General features: G+C 34.3%; 1 protein-coding gene across 1 annotated transcript in view; it reads left to right on the forward strand.

The window, feature by feature from the left end:
- Positions 1–19,911, forward strand: part of LOC111517914 (uncharacterized) — a 1,107,665-nt gene that overhangs the window by 902,474 nt on the left and 185,280 nt on the right. The window contains exon 5 of the mRNA XM_074175686.1: positions 18,039–18,085. Coding sequence (XP_074031787.1) covers positions 18,039–18,085 — 47 coding nt within the window. The remainder of the gene's footprint in view (positions 1–18,038; positions 18,086–19,911) is intronic.

Below are 19,911 nucleotides of genomic sequence, written 5' to 3' on the forward strand. Positions count from 1 at the left end.
GAAGGTCCGACTCGTTCTTCGGCTCTCCTTCCCTTCGGTATTATTGGTGTCACAATATCAAATAGAGAGATTTGATGAAGGGAAAGAACAAGTTGATGAAACCGCTGTTGCATTCATTTTTGTACATTAGTTTCATTTTAATCTAAATAAATGTTCATTGAACTCAATAAATCGCATATTCAGTTATGAGATGGATGGTGTGGCTCTAAAAAAAGCAGGGTTTGACACATAATATACAATACGATACAACAAGGTTGAGACATAATATACAATTTTCATCTGTTAGTCACAAACGAGATATTATGAAATTTGGTAATCGGGTGTTTGGTTCAGTAACCAAACGAATATTATCATTCGTAAGTATAGATATTATTGAAGTACTTCATTTTTTGACACATAGACCAAATTTGAAGTCTGCTTCCATCATGTGGTTTGTGTAATATCAAAAACTATATGAAAATACTGAAGAAAATTCAAATCAAATTCGTGAGGTTATAATTATTCAAGCGATATCACAAGTGACCAAATTATAACTCAACAACATCTTTGGATCTAAGACATGAATTGAAGTATCATCTCTAGAACAGCGACAATAATATTCATATGCAAACTTTTAAATAACAACGGTAATTCCTTGGAAATGATCAATATATTATCATTTCACTTACCTCCTCAATTCACCCGATTTTCAATATTCCAGCCTTAAGAACCGTAACGAAAGAACCACTAATATTTTAACTTGAGTTAGTCAATCATTCAAATCTGTTTAAAATCTGTTTTTCCGTTAACCAGCTGTCGCACCCCTACCAACGACAGCTCTCAGAAGGCGAAACTTGTGCGAGCTAAGGATTAACTAGGTCTTACCTTTTAACGTGTGATTCCTAACACGGGTTGGACGATAGCAAGTGAAAACCGATCGTTCAGACTAGTGTTTGAACCACCGACCAACACGGCAGTCAATTCGAGTGAGTGAACAAAGCACCCACGCCGAACCGCTTGGCTACCGACCGACCAATAGACTTATAGATTTGTTTGACGGTGATTGACAATGTTTCATGATGAATTTGATTAGTTCGGACTTCCAGTGTCTGATATTATATAAAATGATTTGAAATTCCTGAGAAAACTAATAAAAAAAAAAGAATTAAAAATGAATAACTGAAAATAACAATTATATTGAGCGAAAAAACTTGGAATTGAATGATAGTGAAATAAAATACAAGTAAAAATAGAACAACTGAACAAAAAATAAAAAATCAAAAATAAAAATTGTTGAGAGATTCCAAGCCAAGGTACTTCTATTGTTAGTATCCACAGTCGTCTTCGGGTGTTGACTGTACTAATTCCTCAGATAGATGATTATGTATGTGTCATTCGAATACTTTCACTTATCTCCGCTTTCATTTTTCCGCTTCACCGTTTTAGTGGTAGATGATCGTGTGGCGGGAGTTGGCCAGATACGTAACATATGGGACACTGTTGGACAACTTGTAAGCGGCTTCATTGAATTTCCTCCTAAACCAATGTTCCTCCCCTTGTATGATCTCAACTTGGGACCACTCGATATTATGTTGATGGGTCCAAACATGCTCTGCTATTCCTGATTTGCTGGTTCCCCCTCGCTTTGTCAATGACCTTTTAGTTTCACCGATATAGGATTTTCCGCACTCACAAGGTAAATACAATTCTTGGAATCGCAGGCCGCGTTTGGTGGCCTGGTTTTCGTGAGGCTGCTACGGATAGTGTTTCCGGATCTGAAGCAGGTTCTGATGTTATTCTTGGATTCGATTCTTTTTATCCTTTCCGATAATCCTCTGATGTTGGGAAGTGCAAGCACTGGTTGTGACGACGGCTTCTCTTCTTTGCGAGGCTCCTGCTGTCTTTCAGCCAAAGTCTGTTTCACCATCGCTTTGGAGTAGCCATTGCGTTGAAGACAATTTTTGATGATGTCTAGTTCCTTCTCGAGATCTCACTTCATATTATAGAGCCCAAAAGCACGGTGTAATACAGTCTTGATAATTCCTCCCCTTTTTTATTGGTTCTTTGAGAGATTTCAAATCATTTTATACAATATCAGACAATGAAAGTCCGAACTGATGAAATTCGGATTTATAGATCTTAATTGGACACTTTTCCAATCAGTATTCCGCAAAAAAATGTTGGCGTGAAACATGTCTGTGATACAAGTCCCTATTACATACACTAAACTATAAACTAAAAATACTACTGACAGAGAACTCAACGTGTTATTCACAGGTGTCGCAACACATTGCTACAAACTGCCGCTGAGGATGCTTATCGCAGTTATTGGCCATAGTTTCTATTCAACTATAGACGAATATCCGACTTCAATATTACTCACTTAGACAATAATTATTAAGTCTTAGCTATACTTTGGATTTTTTAGCCGTGGTCCGTAGGTCTTTATGTCTGACGTTTCGTCTACTGCCGCGTAGACATTATCAAAAGCGAAGAGGTAGTGGTCAAAGTACTGGAGTTGTTCCCAATGCAGAAACTACGATGTTAGAATTTGTCTGTGATTTTATATCATCGTTAGTTTCTCTCAACTGGATTGAATTACCTTGATTGTGTACAATAGGGACAGGCAGCCAGATTTCACTAATGTTCATCACCTCTTCCTTTCTATCAAAATAATCCCTGTGTTTCTGAATTTCTATTGCCTATATATATTCTTGGATAGTTATTCTGAGTTTCAGCGAATATTTTTGAATAGGATAATTTGAGTGATTTCTTAGAGACCATATTTGACTACAGCTGATTTGTCGGTTTGTCTGATGCGACAATTTATCTTGTGTTTAGAGAGACGTGTACACAGGGTCCTGCAACAGTGGCGCGGTGTTCCATATCTCTATTTAGAAAACAGATAGCAATCTAAATTTCTATAATATTACCTTATTACTCCAGCTCGACAAAATAAAAATAATGGCGGTCACACAGGGAGTTCAATTTTTTCTGGGCGGATCCCAACTGTGTTTTTTCAAATAGCAACCTATATTTTTTATCGTTTTTTCGTTTTCTACATAGAAAATAAAAGACACACCATGTATATTTTCACTTCGAAAATATTGACGGTTTTCGAGATATCTAACATGACAGGTTTTTTTTTTTCAATATTCGTCACTCAGAATATTTGAAATTATAAAGTTGTGCCAAGTGCCATTGATTTTTTTTTGTCAGATTCTACATTGGTAACTCTCTCAAACGATATCTCTGAAATCTACCTGAGATATACAGGGTATGGAAAACCGCTTGCCACATATTGTAAATAAAAATTTGCATAATCTTCCTTCTTTCAAATGGAACACCCTGTATATTATTGAACCATAAGGAGCACCAACGAAACCTCTACAAATTTCATCATGTATTCCCTATGGCTAGGTTTAATAGATTTTCTAAAAAAAACCTTTTTTTCGAAAAATGGTCGTTCTCCCAATTTCTACGTCATAAACTCGATGGGAGACTTTTTTCAAAGCGAAATCCATTTGACGACTGATAGTAATGTACAAAAAATATCTTGTTTCAATTTTGTGCATGCGTGTGCTATAGTTTTTCTTATTTTTTATATTTTTTTTTTCTAAAAATGACAACTCCCTATTATATCGCCATAATATCAATGATTTTTTTACTGTGGAATCCATATGTGACGGCTGTGATCGAGATATATGTTATGTTTATATAACACATTCATTCTCTAAATAGAACACCGTGCAATTTCTTCATTTGATGCATAGTTTTTGTCCAAGCCTTACCTGAAAATATCGCCCCATGCCTAAAATTACCTGTTGCTAGATAAACAAGTTTTGAATTACACCGCAAAATGTACGTTCTTGAATAATTACAATAATCTCGAAATTTGTGCAATATTTTTTCGGTCTAAAACAACCTTCAGCGATTAAAATAAAATTAAACGATTTGTTGAAACTGGATGTATCAATTATTGTAAACATGAGCGCATCAAGCCAGCTACTAATGAAGATAATGAATTGCGAGTTCTTCTTGCTGTTGAAGAAGATCCTAGTAGGAGTCAACGACAAATTGGTGAAATAATGGATATAAGTGAGATATCAGTGCAACGAGTTTTGAAGAAACATCGCTTTCATCCATCTCATACTACGTATGCCGATTTTGAGAAAAGAGTGAGATTTTGCAATTGGGCCATGGGAAAAATTCGCCGAAACGAATATTTTTTCAATAACATTTTATGGTCGGATGAATCGACATTCCATAAAAATGGATTTGTGAATCGACATAATTATCATTATCATTCGACAGAAAATCCCCACTTATTGAGACAGGTGTACTATCAACATAGGTGGTCGATAAATGTCTGGGGAGGCATCATTGGACAATATGTAATTGGTCCATACCTTTTTCAGGGACATATGAATGGAACAATGTATGTGCACCTGCTCACTATTCGGCAGGAGTGAGAGATCATATAAATGAAGTATCTCCGGTATAGGACGGAATGGGCCTGTACGGTGGCCCGCTAGATCACCAGATTTAACAAAACTGGATTTTTCCTTCTGGGTATGCATAAAATATATGGTTTACGTCGAGCCACCGAGCCACCAGCTTCTTCCGAAAATATGCAACTTAGAATAACGAATGCTTTTGGCAGCATTACACCAGCTGTCTTGCGTAGGATAGAACAGTCTTTCAAACATAGACTTCAGCTCTGCATTCAAGAAAATGGAAGACGTGTCGAACATATTTTATAAAAGTTTCATTATCAACCTTCATTAAACTATTCCTTTTTTAGTTTTGTAGTTTGTCAGTTGACAAATTTAAATATCTAAAAATCAAGCCCTGAATCCATGAATATACACCATAACATGAAAAAAAATATAAGTAATATTCATAATGTTTTTTCATTTAATCTTCTTTGGTTTGATATTGCAAGAATAATGTGATAGGTACATACATTTATTTCGTAAAAAAATATTTGTTTGGACACGCTAAAATATACCAAATTGAAGGAAGATATCTTTTGTATATTCTCATCAGTGGTCAAATGGACATCGAGTTTATGACGTAGAAATATGAAGAACGACCATTTTCCGAAAAAAATGCTTTTTCAAGAAAAACCATTGAACCTAGCCATAGAGAATACTTAATGAAATTTGTAGAGGTTTCGTTGGTGCTCATTATGGATCAATAAAATAAGGAAGATTCTGCAAATTTTTATTTGCAATATATGGCAAGCGGTTTTTCATACCCTGCATATCACAGGTAGATTTCAGATATATTGTTTGAGAGAGTTACCAATGTAAAATATTTGACCAAAAAAAATTCAATTGGACTTGGCAAAACTTTATAATTTCAAATATTCCGAGTGACGAATATTGGAAAAAAAAACCTGTCATGCTAGATATCTCGAAAACCGTCAATATTTTCGAAGTGAAGATATGCATAAAGTGTCTTTTATTTTCTATTTAGAAACCGAAAAATCAATAAAAAATATAGGTTGCTGTTTAAAAAAACACAGTTGGGATCCGCCCAGAAAAAATTGAACATCATGTGTGACCGCAAATATTTTTATTTTGTCGAGCTCGTGCAATGAGGTAATATTATAGAAAATAAGATTCCTATCTGTTTCCTAAATTGAGATATGGAACACCGCGCCACTGTTGCAGGACCCTGTATATCGTCGGCGTCAGTGCAGGACCTTGTGAATGCACAACACCTTTTTTTACAGGAGACACTAAAAATCTTCTAAATAATTACATGTCTGGTAGAGTAATGTTCCTTATCCCATTTAACAAGTCATATGAACTCCGTAAACTGAATTTAGGTTCAAATTTACTATGGTTCATGATGATAGTGGTTATTCTTTCTGATAGTTCACTGATCATGCAGTAACGAAGGAAACTACCGGTCTAATCGGATAACTGAGTACAGTTTTTTGACTGAGTACAATTTTGGTGTAGTTTGTAAAATCACTATGGATCTTCATCAAGTAACGGCCGAGTCAATCAGAAAATAAAAACCTAATTTGTTCACGGAATATAATACATGTTTTTCTTTGGAAAACCTGTCGCACGAATCCAATTTCTTGGACAACCATCGCACTACACAGTAATAACATAATTATCAGTATCCGACACGAGCACTCACAGCAAGTAAATCACGATCGAATCGTAAAAAGTCTCGAACAGTCATTGAGACACGTGAGGTCGTTCCTGGAACCTTTTAACATACGATTTTCATACGTCTCATTACCATAAATAGTATGTGCGGATTGCAAGATCTGCATTCGTATAATCCCCGTACAAGCAAATGCTTTCAGCTCACATATGTAAAACCAAGAAATCTCCATTGCTAAAACTATGGCCTGATAAGCGCTCTTTGGATTCAGGATGAAGAGCAGAGGTGGGAATGTGGAATCAAAAAGGTGTACTCGCCTTGAGCCCCGAGAGAACCGCTCTAACTAGATTGGGGTGAATCAAATCAATAAACAATCCTCCGAAACATTTTTTCTGATCGTTTCACAGAATATTATAAGTTGAACCACGGTTTTCAGCCAAAGGAAGGTTTCTATCTGTAATTTATTATAATGAGCTGAAATAGTCGAATGTTAATATTATCTATGAGAAGTTAGGGCTGTGATGCTACCGTTCAAACTTTTATTGAAACTGCTACCTATTATCTTCAAATAACGAAACAATTAATCACAAATTATTCTCACGTTATGAGTTTTCAAAAATATGTGCTGGAATGATGATTTAATGATTGAAATAAAGGTTACATACAATGTGCTAATCAAAAAGCTATTTAGAGGGCGATATTGATCCTTATCGGATATATACGTCAGTTGCATTGAGAATTTCATGCACATAATCAATCACACTTTACAACTCAAATCAATATCTCACGAGTTATGGCAAAATTGAAACTATCGCCCAAGAAAATAGATTCAAGCGGCCTGACAAAGTGATGCCACAGGCGTGATGGAGGAAAGTTTCAATTCATATAGTGAATCATTTTGACAGCTATGGTCGAATCAATAAACGTAAGAAACTTTTTGTAGAAACTGCTGCCTATCCTCTTGAAAATATAACAAAAACATTAACTACCTATTGTTCTTACTTCATGAGTTTTCAAAAATATGTGCTGGAATATGTTTATCTTGAAAAAAAATGACTGAACCTTTATTGAAATGATGGTTGCATACAATGTAGTTATTGAAAAGCTTTTTTAACGGAAACAATATTGATCCTTGTCGAATATACATATACATTTAGAATTTCATGCACATTATTATTTACCCCTAACACCATTCAATTCGAATCAATATCTTACGAGCTATTGCAAAAGTAGAACTATCGCGCAAGAAAATGAATTCAAGTGGCCTGACAAAGCGATGGCACAGGTATGGAGATAAGTTTCAATTTATATGGTGAGTTATTTTGAAAGTTGAATTCGCATCAATGGTCGTATAAAATGGACTCAGCAAACCCATATCTTTGACGCAGATTGTGTTGAAGCTAGATTTGAGGGCGCGCGGGTTACGGGAAAAGAGGAGACTTGCGATAGACTGTGACTTTCCCTCCACCGACAGTGGCGCACGAAATTCAGTCAATTGGGTGATGATGAAAACAAAATATGTGAAATGAAAATTTGCGAGATGAATGTGATATTTTTTTCCAATTAATAAATTTTACTGGAGTTTTATCCCAAAACCAAATCGTTAATTTCAACACCTCGATACGTGTTTCGATCACCAAATGAGGGTATCAGATAATTTATTAAAAATTTTCACTCTGATTCTACCTGGAGCTTTATATGTAACATTAACCCTGGACAGTGGCAGTCGCAGATCATTATTAAGATGGAGTGGAAGTCTCCATTGAATAAAAAAAATGCTTATTTTTGAAAACGAATACACAAATTTCAAATACATGTTGTAATTTTTGAAGAAATTACGACATGAGTAGTCACTTTTGACACCAGCTATAGATCTTATGATTTTTTAGAGGAATAAAAACTTTCTGCGAGTGAGAAGCGTCTCCCCACAAACACGTTCCATACCTGAGCCGGCTTTCCACTTGGGCATAATATAAATTTATCAGTTGCTGTGGAGTCAATACGTGTTTAAGATTTCTAAACATATAGTAGACCGATGAGCACAAAAACTGACAGTGTTCTTTCCAGTCCAAGCGGAAGTCAAAGAAAATACCGATACATCTACAGTCGTCATGAACGGATAACTCGGTGTTATTCAGGAATATATTTAAATTTTCATGTTCCTTCTTTGTTGGGTGGAACAGTATTGAATTTCTTTTTTCAGCGTTAAAATACAAACAACGAATTTCATTAAACCAAGCAACTAGTTGTTTCAAGGTAGATTCACAAGTTTCTTTCAAGGTATCGAAATTTTTGTGAGATATAAGTAAAGAGGTATCATCAGAATAGGTAAATTGTAAGTCCTACGTTTGAAAACGATTTCCTTATTTCATTAATGTATAAAATTGAGAGAACCGGGCCTAAGACAGGGCCGTGCGGGACACCCATATCAATTCGATCCTCAGAAGATTTGATTTCTTGAAGCAAGTTGTTACTGAAATATTTCAAACTGACAAACTGTTTACGGTATATAATGAAAGACTCAATCCAACTGAGACAAACACCTCTAATACCATAATTATATAACTTCGATATAAGAATATCATGATCAACACAGTCGAAAGCTTGACTCAAGTCACATAAAATGCCGTAAGGACTCTATCTTCGATCAATGCTGTCTAGTAGATCATTAAAATAGTGATTAATAGCAGTTGTAGTTGTTTTTTCTCTTCGAAAGCCGTGCTGGTTACTAGTTAAAATGTTAAGTTCATTCCAAAAGGCAATGAGTCTTTCTGAGTAACGATATTCGAAAACTTTTGAGAAGCTGCTGGATATTGTTGTAAAGTATGAATTTGAATCATTTCATGCATTACAGTGGAGCATTTTTTAATTTTTTTTAAAAGTTTGGAAACAATGTCCGGATCATCCACTCTCTCATGATTGTGACAAATTGTGATATTTTTTGATCATTTTTATGTCTATTATCCAATTCGGATATTACTTGACAGGCAGTTTTACCAGGATTGTCAGAATTAGTAATATTGTTTTGATAATATAGTTTTTCCCTCTAAAAGCAGAAAATGACGTTTTTTTGATTCTCTATAGACATCTGCTAACTCGTGATACTTATTTTTTAATATGAAGAGGTCTTTTAGATTCGTACTTGATGATTTCACGTCCTTATCAATCCATTTTTTATCATTCAGTTTACAACACACCCGCCGTAACGGAAAATTGACATCGAAATGATACAAAAATGTTTGAAAGAAATTACTGCAGGCTTTATCAGTATCAACTGAATCAAATAATCCATACCAATTTTCTTTTTCTAGTGACTTTTCAAAAGTAGATATCGATTCATTGTTTCCTAAAAAATTTCATAGAAAATATATCTATGGTCAGATATATTATTGTCTAAGACAACAGTAGCTCCAACGTTGTTAAAATTAACGAAAATATTATCAGTCGTGGATAAACTGTGACCTTGCACTCTCGTAGGCCAATTAACTATTTGAGAAAGATTGAAACATGAGAAGACATTACTCACTTTTTTAAAATTTAACGAGTTGTTGTACGCATCACAATTAAAATCTCCAACCACTATGAAGAAAATATATTAATTTTAAGAATCAGATCTGATATTTGTGCCAGACCCTCACAGAATATATCTGAATCCCCATTGGGAGAACGATAAAAATTCAATGTCTTTTTCTATAAAAAACTGAGAAAGTTCAAGACCTTTTACAAAAATTGAATTTTTTGCCCAAATTGGTGTTTAGATTTACAGAAATAACTAGCTAAGGTGAAACCTTGTATGTATATAGTGTCAACCGAATCAGGTTTTTCGTTAAACTCCGTGAAACATAAGAAGCTAAATTTTTTGAAAGCAAATATATCACAATGTAGTTCATTAATTTCATAAGTGTTAATACTGGCAATATTGAGAGCCAAGATATTTGGCGTAAAAAATTTGTCATTTGTGTTTTTGTTGTCTCCTTTTTCGGAAACTCGAAAATACGCTGAATTTTATACACTGGGATATTTAGGGGTGATACTTTTACATTTAACTTCTGGGAAACTGATTTGTAATAATTCCTCAAGATCCCGAGGTGAGGTGCTAGGATCAATTCTGTATACATGTAGGTACATGTGCTTGGGCACTCCTTTTACATAACCATTTTCTTGATTGTTCCCGACTATCATACGACGTCTTCGCTTTCTGCCCATGCCATCCTTCCATTGCTCCTGTGATATATTCGTATTAGAAGTGCTACATTCGCCGGATAATGCTGAGTTCGTAATCAATTTAGTATTTATATTGATGAGATTCCTCATTGTTATCGCTTGCCGGAGACTTGGGTGGTGAACCTTTTCACAATTTTCACATTTCATTACTTGTTTAACAATAGAACTCTTGCGTTTATTACAAGTATTGAGAGATGCGTTCGACTCGCCCGCCATCTTACATTTCGTCTTTGTATGTAGGGTACCATTTATCCAAAAATGAAGATGACCCTATGCTTTTTTCACTATGCCTTTTACACTTGTTTGTTTCGCATAAATATTTGTTTGAGTAACGAAGGAGTCCACAAGTTGTTCGTGAATGAATAATTTATAGTATGCCAGTTCATTTTGATTTTTAATTTGTACAAGATCATCTGTAACTCCAATATCTTCTACGAAAGGAAATTCTGCGAAGTTACCAACAATTAGTCCGTCCCCATTGCTCTTCTCCACTATCGGTATCACTCCCAATCGCTTCCTCCAGCTGTTCACTTTCAACATCACTGTTCGTTTCAATCAGTTTCTTTCGATCTTGAGATTTATTTTTTATTTGAGACACAGCCACACGAAATTTAATTGAAAATTTTTGTTTTCTACTTACTAGTTGTAAAAAAGGTAATTGGTATAGATAAAATGAAATTTTATACTATTTATTTATACTCATACTTTCGCTCGAAGACATATGTAGACCGGATCAGTGTTTGAATCGTGTAAGGTTTCTTCTTCATCGTCACTCATGTCCATTAGTGCCTGTAAATAGGCCTGTTCACGTTCGTGAGACACTAGAGAATACACATGGCGCAAAAATACATGACAACATTTATACGCCGCATGTATCTCTGAGTCACACGGGGGTGAAATGGGGTAGAATAGGAATAAAAAGTAATTTTAGTTTATTATAGAACATAATAAATCATTGTTTGTAAAATTCATTGTAAAAATTGATGTGGCCTGAGAGATCTTCTCAAAAATTCCCGCGGCAATCAACGTGTTAACGACATCATATTGTGATAAACTTAAAAAACACAAAAAATTGAAATTTGGCAAGAAATGAACAGTAATAATGCTTAGAGCACAAAATTCCTTATTGATCAATATATACCACGATACCGTAAAATAAATATTCAATATAAAATGTAGCTACAAAATCACATAAGTTCTGAAACAACCCATCGTTACATCCACCGCATTTCATCTTACTTCCAAATATCACTCTGCGGCGTTTTCAGGAAAAAATCAAACACAGCGAAGCTAATATAACCGCGTTAATGATTAACAACGGCGAGAGAAAACCCCTAAAACGACTTGAATACCCAAGAGGGCCGCAAAAGAGGAGGCAGCAGCGGCAGAGAGGAATTCGCCGGGGTTCTAGTTCGTTAGTCTTCCTGAGATCTGACAGTTCCTTATTGAAAAATTGGCTCGATCGAAAGTAATTAATTATTTTCGGCGTTATCGAGCGGCCGCGAGATGGCGGATGGCAGCCTTTCCGTCTGGTTTTCTTTTGCTAATTCATGAGCCGCGAACGAGTCATAAAACAGCGATTCGGCACGACGGGGTGAGGGGATGAACTGATTGAGCCCTGTCGCAGCACACTGTGATTAAGTCGCTCGTGCATGGCCACCTATACACGGGCAGGAGCTTAAAGACTTTGAATGGAGTATTGAGTGAAAGAAAGTTCCGTGGCTGCGTCAAAGCTGCTTGAATAGGAACGAATGTACCAGGACACCTCATCATTTAATAATAATAATATCGCCTTTATTATTTCACAGCCGAAACAAAAACACAACATAACTTGTATATTCAACTTACAATTGAAATAAAGGGCGAATTTCATTGTCCGTAATTAAATACATCACGGAAAATGTTCTTCTATTGTCTTTCACTGTCAATATGAACAAATATCGTTCTTTGAAATAGTTGCTTTCAAAAAGACCAATTATAATGATGAAAATGATTTATCAACCACAAATATCAGTTCCAACTAGCATATCCAGTCATTAAAATAATTGATTGAAACATCTTGGATATTAGAGGTTAGCATTTCAAATGTTGTAAATAGTCTAAATTTTCAATCCAGCTTAAAAACATATTCAGGCGCACTGAACCAGAGAACCGGAAGGGCGAAGCATATAAATGACCTCGATGTATCAGGTCAGTTATCATCTCAACACAATTGTCATGTGTTATTTTCATTGATTGCATATTATTGATATTCTACTCATCATACAGTGCATTTCTTTAATGTCCTCCCCTTTTATGTTTTGAACGGGTCAACTCAAAAAATTGAAATTTGAGATAATGAAATCAATGCATGAATACTTTATTTTGAAGTATGTTACATTTACCCGTGGGTGTGTTAATTTCCAGATAAAACGTAGTAATTTTTTTTTGGTTTGAGTACGGTCGGTTCAGTTACCAACTCGAAACATTCAACAGGGCCGTGGATCAAAGATGTTATCAACAATAAAATAAAAGAGTTCTAATCAAAATGAGCGTCAAGTGATTTGGCCGGCTTTTATTACAAAAATCACTAAAATATACGAGAGATAACAACAAGATTTAATCCTAAACTAATACCCAGGGTGTAACCTAATATATGGATATGATAAATCACGATAAAGAAAAACTTGAAAGTCACTGTTTCTTAATGTTGTACTTAACGATGTAATGATTCCATTCTTGCAAGAACTTCGGTTGGAAGAATTGAATGCGAATAGGCAACATATCACATTGAAATTCATAAAAATAAATCAAAATACATTTTACAATCGCAACAACATGAATATCCTACAAGATCAGGAAATCTGATAAGAACTGAGAGATTCAGACTGAGCACCTCACAAAATAATTCATTGAATTTGAAATTCTATAATAAGTTACCATGTTACATAAAACAACTCAGTTCCTACTGTTTCAAGCAAAAACTCAAATCATCACTGTTTTTATTCTACAGATGAATACATGTTATACAACATAGATAATTCATGTGACTTTGAGTGAGTAACAATTGTTCTCATTTTTAACATTAGTTGATTGATTGTTTTCATTATTATGTACACTGTTCTGTTATACAAGCGTCGTGATGGTTTTATTTGTATATATGACGTCATATTTAGAAATTTTTGTGTTTTGACTTGCTACAAATATTTGTTCAAATGTATCACGTAGCCAATAAACCAATAAACTATTCTATTCTATTCTATTCTATTCTATTCTATTCTATCAATCTTTCAATTCTTCCTAACTTTGAATGAGGTCTCTAGTATAACGTAAAATATAGGCATCGGTTTGTCTTTAATTAATTCACTTCACCCAAAAATGATCTTTCAATCCTTATGTTTATTGCTTTCGTAACGATTTTTTTTAAAGAAAAATTCTCTACGAGGTACTATTCTATTATCCAAGTCCATTGCATATAATCACCAGGTAAAAAGGTGTAGCAATACCAAACTTTAATTAGTCGCAATACTTCAGGAAGTAAAACCCGCTGAGAAACTTTCCTCTGGATATACAATGAGTGTAGGAAACTCGTAAAACGTGGTCCGTGAGAAATGAAACGTCTAAAATTGTGAATAATTCAAGGTATTTTCAAAGTTTATGTTTCTAAAAAAAATGTCGAACGCTTACCTCCTTGTGTCGAGATCCCTAACACAACAGGAGACGTTTCGAAATCTATTTATTATCTTAATCGAAACTCGATTGAATCAAGGGTTGAATTTGCTTTCAAACCCAACCCAAAAATGCACCAAACATTCAACCCCTTCAGCCCCAACAGCCTTCGAAATGTAAATCCACACTTTTGCGAAAATTAATCAATAATAGTTAAAAAAAACATTCACTAGGCAGATTTATTCACGATTTTCTCCAGGAATCGCTATCTTATTTACGTCGTTTCGAATCAGTACCGAGTCCAAGAGTTTTTGTCGCATAGAAAAGACATTTATGAAGAAGTGACTACTTTTATAGGGTGTTCGTGATACAGGAAATATATTCATTTGAAGTTGAATGAATGCAACGAATTAATTAAAAAAAATATATTATAACAAGTGAAATTGACAGATGAAACTTCCAAGATGGCGACTGGGCGCCATCTGGGAAAAAAAAGGAGAGGGAGTCTTGTGACACAACTTTTTGAAGCTCCTGACAAATGCTTCAAAACCCTAAAATGTCATGTTAATATTTCCAACTACTAGAAACTGGCGGAACTTTCAATAATCACAGTCTGTGGCAAACTCAATAAATCATTTTATGCTATCCATGCCTTGAAAGACACTCTTGACAGACATTCACTCATGAGTGTTTACTTTGGCATGGTGTATTCTACACTTAGCTACAATATTATCTCTTGGGGTCAAGCCAACGAATGGGTGCGTTCTTTCAGGCAACAAAAGAGAATAATAAGATTAATTTTCGACTTAGATTTTGGTGAGTCTTGTAGAGGAACTTTTAAAAGAAATAAAATTCTGACTACCACTTGCATTTACCTATTTAAAATACTTATATTCGTTCATAATAACAAAACAAAGCTTACATCGAATGCTCAAATACATCAGTATAGAACACGAAACAATCATCACTTATATCAATCAAAACTCAATCACACTTACTACAAAAAAATCCCCAGAATGGGCGGGTGTTCACCTCTATAATTTATTGCCAAATCACCTAATGCAACTTTCACCAAAAAAGTTCAAGGTGGAATTGAAGAAATTTCTTTCGAATAGATGTTTTTATGATCTGAATGAGTATATGAACCATACATGAAAACTGATGAGTCTAATCTTTTAATATGATGTAACAATGTATTTTGTTTCTTGTGATATTTGCGTGATACAATTTTTATTTACTGTACAATATTTCTTATTCTATGTGACGAACCTATACATTGTACAAATGGCACAAAAAGGTAATATATTATCTATCTATCTATCTATCTAATTGCCTGAATGCATTGACTATTAACTACATAATATGAGACAATAAGCTTGGGGTCACTTCAGAAAATGCTCGAAATAGTTGCCTTAAACTTCTTGACATATGAACAACCTATCCAATATTTCACACCGAACATTTTCGAACACAATAACGTCAATATCTCTACAAATATTTATTATTCTCTGCCGTATATCCAATATTGGAGCAGGTTTAGTTTCGTACACATTTTGCTTGGAATAGTCCCATTGAAAAAGTCCATAAGGTGTCAAATCTGGTGAGCTGGCTGACCATTCTGTAGGACCTCGACGGCCAATCCAACGACCGGGAAAAGTAGTATCCAAATAGTTTCCTACTTGTCTGGAGTAATGTGGTGGTATTCCATCTTGTTGAAATACAATATCCATATCAAATTCATTGGGATTCGCTTTGACAATTTCAGTGATGAGAGGGTCAACAGTAGTTTCCAGCATATTCAAATAAAGTCCCCTGTTGAATTTTGATCAATGAATAGAGGTCCTACAATATGGTTTTTCAATATTCCTGCCAAACGTTGAATTTTTCTGGATAATGGGTATGTGTTTTCCGAAAAACGTGTGAGTTGGTGTCATTCGTCACTAAAACAAATATTGTGGAGATAGATAGGATGCCTTGCAATGGTTTACGTCATGATTTTGCAGAATTCTGTTCTTCGATCAGAGTCAACTTTAGTTAATTGGTGTACCATTTTAATTTTGTTTGTATGATACCTAACCTATTCCTCTTCCAGACACCAGTAGAAGTAAACACCTAACAAACATTCGCGACGGAATAAGTAGGCTATTCAGGATTAACTATCATCATACCAATTATTTGCACTTGCTGTTCTTTCGGAATGGACGGATAACCTGAAGGCTTTTTGTTATGTACACTACCGGTAGTTGTGAATTTGGATACAAGTTTCCTCAAATATTTTCTACAGATAAGACGATTCGGAAAACGTTCATTGAAAATCCTTTTGGTCTTGTGAAAGTTACGCGTCGGATCGTAAATAAAAATCGCTTCATTTTTTTTTCCAATAGACGAGAATTCACCATTTTAGAGATTGTTGACGTGGTACCCGAAAACTAAATGGGAATATTCTAACTGAACAATGATATTCATTGTCGTACATTTTTTGACGTTTTTATAAAAAAAAATAACTCAACAAACCTTGTCGAGTTGTTGGAATTGCCATATGGCAGATAAAAAAAATATTTACAGAAACATCGATATCAATGTGTTTGTCTCAAATGTTTCGCCATTTTGTAGTAGGTGAAGATATTGACTTCAAATTTTAGGGTTGTGAAGTATTCGTCAGGAGCTTCAAAATGATGTGTGCAAGACCCCTCTTTCCATTCAATTTTTTTCACAGATGGCGCCCAGTCGCTATCTTGAAAGTTTCATCTGCCAATTTCACTTCAAAATGAAGCATTCATGCATTAATTTCATTATCACAAATTTTAATTTTTTGAGTTGACCCGTTCAAAAAATATAAGAGGGATGGACATTGAAAAAATGTACTGTATAACCCATTCAATACTTATTTTTCATTTCAAAAATGATTAGTTCTTTTTCACGTTCAAGCGTTCTTAATTTCTATGTCATTCAAATATTTCATTCCTGCAATTTTCAGAATTTTGTAAATTGTAATTCTTGGTTGTTTTTTTTTCTTTAACTTTTCATAGATTTCAATTCTGTAAACTTTCTATTAGACAATGAAAAAAGAAAAGAACTTTTGTTATGCATGTTCAAATAAACGTTGAGATATCGTACCACATCAGAAATGAAGTGGTACTCGATGAAATCAAATCTGAAATATGAATATAAAAAATTATACAAATACCATTTATAATGAACAAGAGCTGGATGTTTATAAAAATATTAAGAAACTGTCGAAAGTGCGATAAAAAATATAACAATCATCATTCTGTAACATGAGGAAGAAGTCTTTGGTATCTATCTAATTTTTTTTTAAACTGAATATCCATTTCTCAATCATACTCAAATACTTGAAACAACTGTGTTTATTTCAATGTTTCAATCGGGCAAACCTCTAAATAACAAGAAATAACGATCTTTGCCAGCCCATTTTTTCATACGTAGTACTAGCATATTGAAATTGCTTTGTATGTTATTTGGTGATATAATTTTCATACAAGATTATTCTCAAGTAGGGTTAGTGAATATTTGGTCCATTGAGTGAATTTTTGGTTTTTTCATAATACAGTGTGGCTTTCTTTTCATGAATCCATCTTCATATCTCCGTTGTATACAATGCAATTCAGAACATCAGGAACGTCGGTATTTGAGATGCACTGTTTTGAACCTTTGGTTTGGTAATGAATATTACTGAAGTTATATCCCAACACCAAACCGTTATTTTAACACCTCGGCACGTGTTTCGATCACCAATAACGGTTTGGTGTTGGAAAAAAACACAGTAATATTAAGGAACATTGGTTTATATGCAAAAATCATTTAAGTGACCAAAGCATAGCACAGGCATGCTGTTGTACGGGGGGTAATATGGTCATTTTTTCACGAAAAATATATTGAGGGTCGATATAAATAAAAATTTGTTCGAAATTCGAATTCTGCATCATCAAAAACTCCTTCGTACGGAATATTGAACTAGGTATAAATTTCTGAATCTGAACCTGCCAATATTTCTCCAACAGGAACTAACGAATTCATGTGATGTTTTTTTTTTTCAGATTTAACAGCTCCAGGACGGCCCTCAACTTCGAGGGCAATGAATAAGGTGAGAATTTCATTCTTTGAATTTATGATTAAGTCATTATCTACGGAAACTAGATATCACACATCCAAATAAGGGTTCCATACAAGAACGCGACATTCATTCTATGATGCGTAACTGTGAATATTTGATGATAACGTTAATTTAAAATCAATGGGTGAGAAATAACATATCCCACACTCCAATTATGTCACAAATCCCATTCATATAGAAGTAAGTGAAACATAACTGTCTTGAATTCAACGGGTACTAATTACAAAAATAATAATTCAAGTAATGAGTCCGGAAAATACTGTTTCTTTGATTATAAACAAAATGTTTTATTTGGATTCAATATTCAAATTCAAACAGAACATAGGTACAGAAACATTCTAGTCAATTCTAGTGTCACTATTATTTGGATTTTTCTTCTTATTTATATAAATATAAATATGAAAATTCGGACAACTGCTACTATCAAATGGATTCAATTTGTTCAAAATGCTTGGTATATTCAAATTTCATCTATTGAATTCTGAACAAAAAGGTAAAGTTTGCGTTTCACGTTGATAGTTTTCATCAGATAATTTTTAATTGGTTTTGGAAATTTTTATTCTGTTTGTAAGTTAATTGTCTATATATCCCTCAGTCACATTGGTAGACTTCCAGCCACCGTGTCTTTTCAAATTTGTGAAGTCTCCACCATTATCACCAAATTACGTTGCTGAATGCTGTGGCATGTGTTCTTTTCAGGATTTTGGGTAATTTAAAAATTATTCGATTCCTAACCCGAAATTCCCAAAACTGGAAATACCAACAGGCTGAATTGAACAATTCAAATTTTTGTAATTCATGAATAATCTGTTGTGTGGAGTATGGGATAGCAGTATAGATGAATAACTCCTATACAACAGCAGATTTTCTTGTCGAATTACAACAATAGTTCTCTCAATATGTGTTTTGGAATCTGGCATTTGAATGAACATGTCTTTTTTGTCGTTTATCAGATCTAACATTTTGTTAGTTTTTTCGTCTACACTCATCGGCTAATTGTTGTTAGCTGGAAATAGAGTAGATTAAGCTGATACTTTTATATCCTACAACCATAATACTTTATTAAAATTACGTTCAGCACTAGATATGTTTCATTATTTGCTTCCCTAATGAATTTGTTGATCGACTTGCTATTAAAAACTTCTGGATTCTTCACTCTATAACTAACATTGCCAACATCACCAATGTGGCTATGTTTACATTTTTCTTCACTTAAATGGTACTTTCCAACATAGAGTACATGCTCCAGTTTCGATTCTCGCGCCAAATAAACCAAAATTACATCCTCTATAATACTTTTGGATTTGTCCATCGATTTTGATAATGAATCATAAACGTTTTCACATCTGGACTCAGGCAATAATTGTACTGCAATAGCAGTTGATTAATTGGAAATTTTGTGGGACACATTTCTAAACTCACTATTGCTGCTGCTTTTCATAGTTCATTGCGATAATTGCGAACAAAAACCATGCAAACTTTCAAAAATTAAAATGTCAACAAATTTCAGATTAAATAGCTGTCAGTCGTTATTTCGCTGCAATAGTAATGATCGACTCAATTCACCATACCATACGAGTACTGAATTGAAGGTAGATCCAATATTAGGAATGCTCCTGGAGAACATAGTTCCGCAGTACAACGTTCAAAAAGTTTTCAGAATCATCATACCAAGTAGAGAGGACTGGCAAAACGGTCTACCGGTGAAAGCGGAAGAAACTTGGTATACAGAAGGCTCAAAGACCCAAGAAGGAGTAAGAGTCGGTATATATGGAGGCAGAGCAAAAACGAGAATC

The sequence above is a fragment of the Leptinotarsa decemlineata genome, unplaced genomic scaffold (assembly GCF_025532065.1).
Source record: "Leptinotarsa decemlineata unplaced genomic scaffold, Ldec_3_MD MMD2_tig00001064_RagTag_RagTag, whole genome shotgun sequence".
NCBI classification, from domain to species: domain Eukaryota; kingdom Metazoa; phylum Arthropoda; class Insecta; order Coleoptera; family Chrysomelidae; genus Leptinotarsa; species Leptinotarsa decemlineata.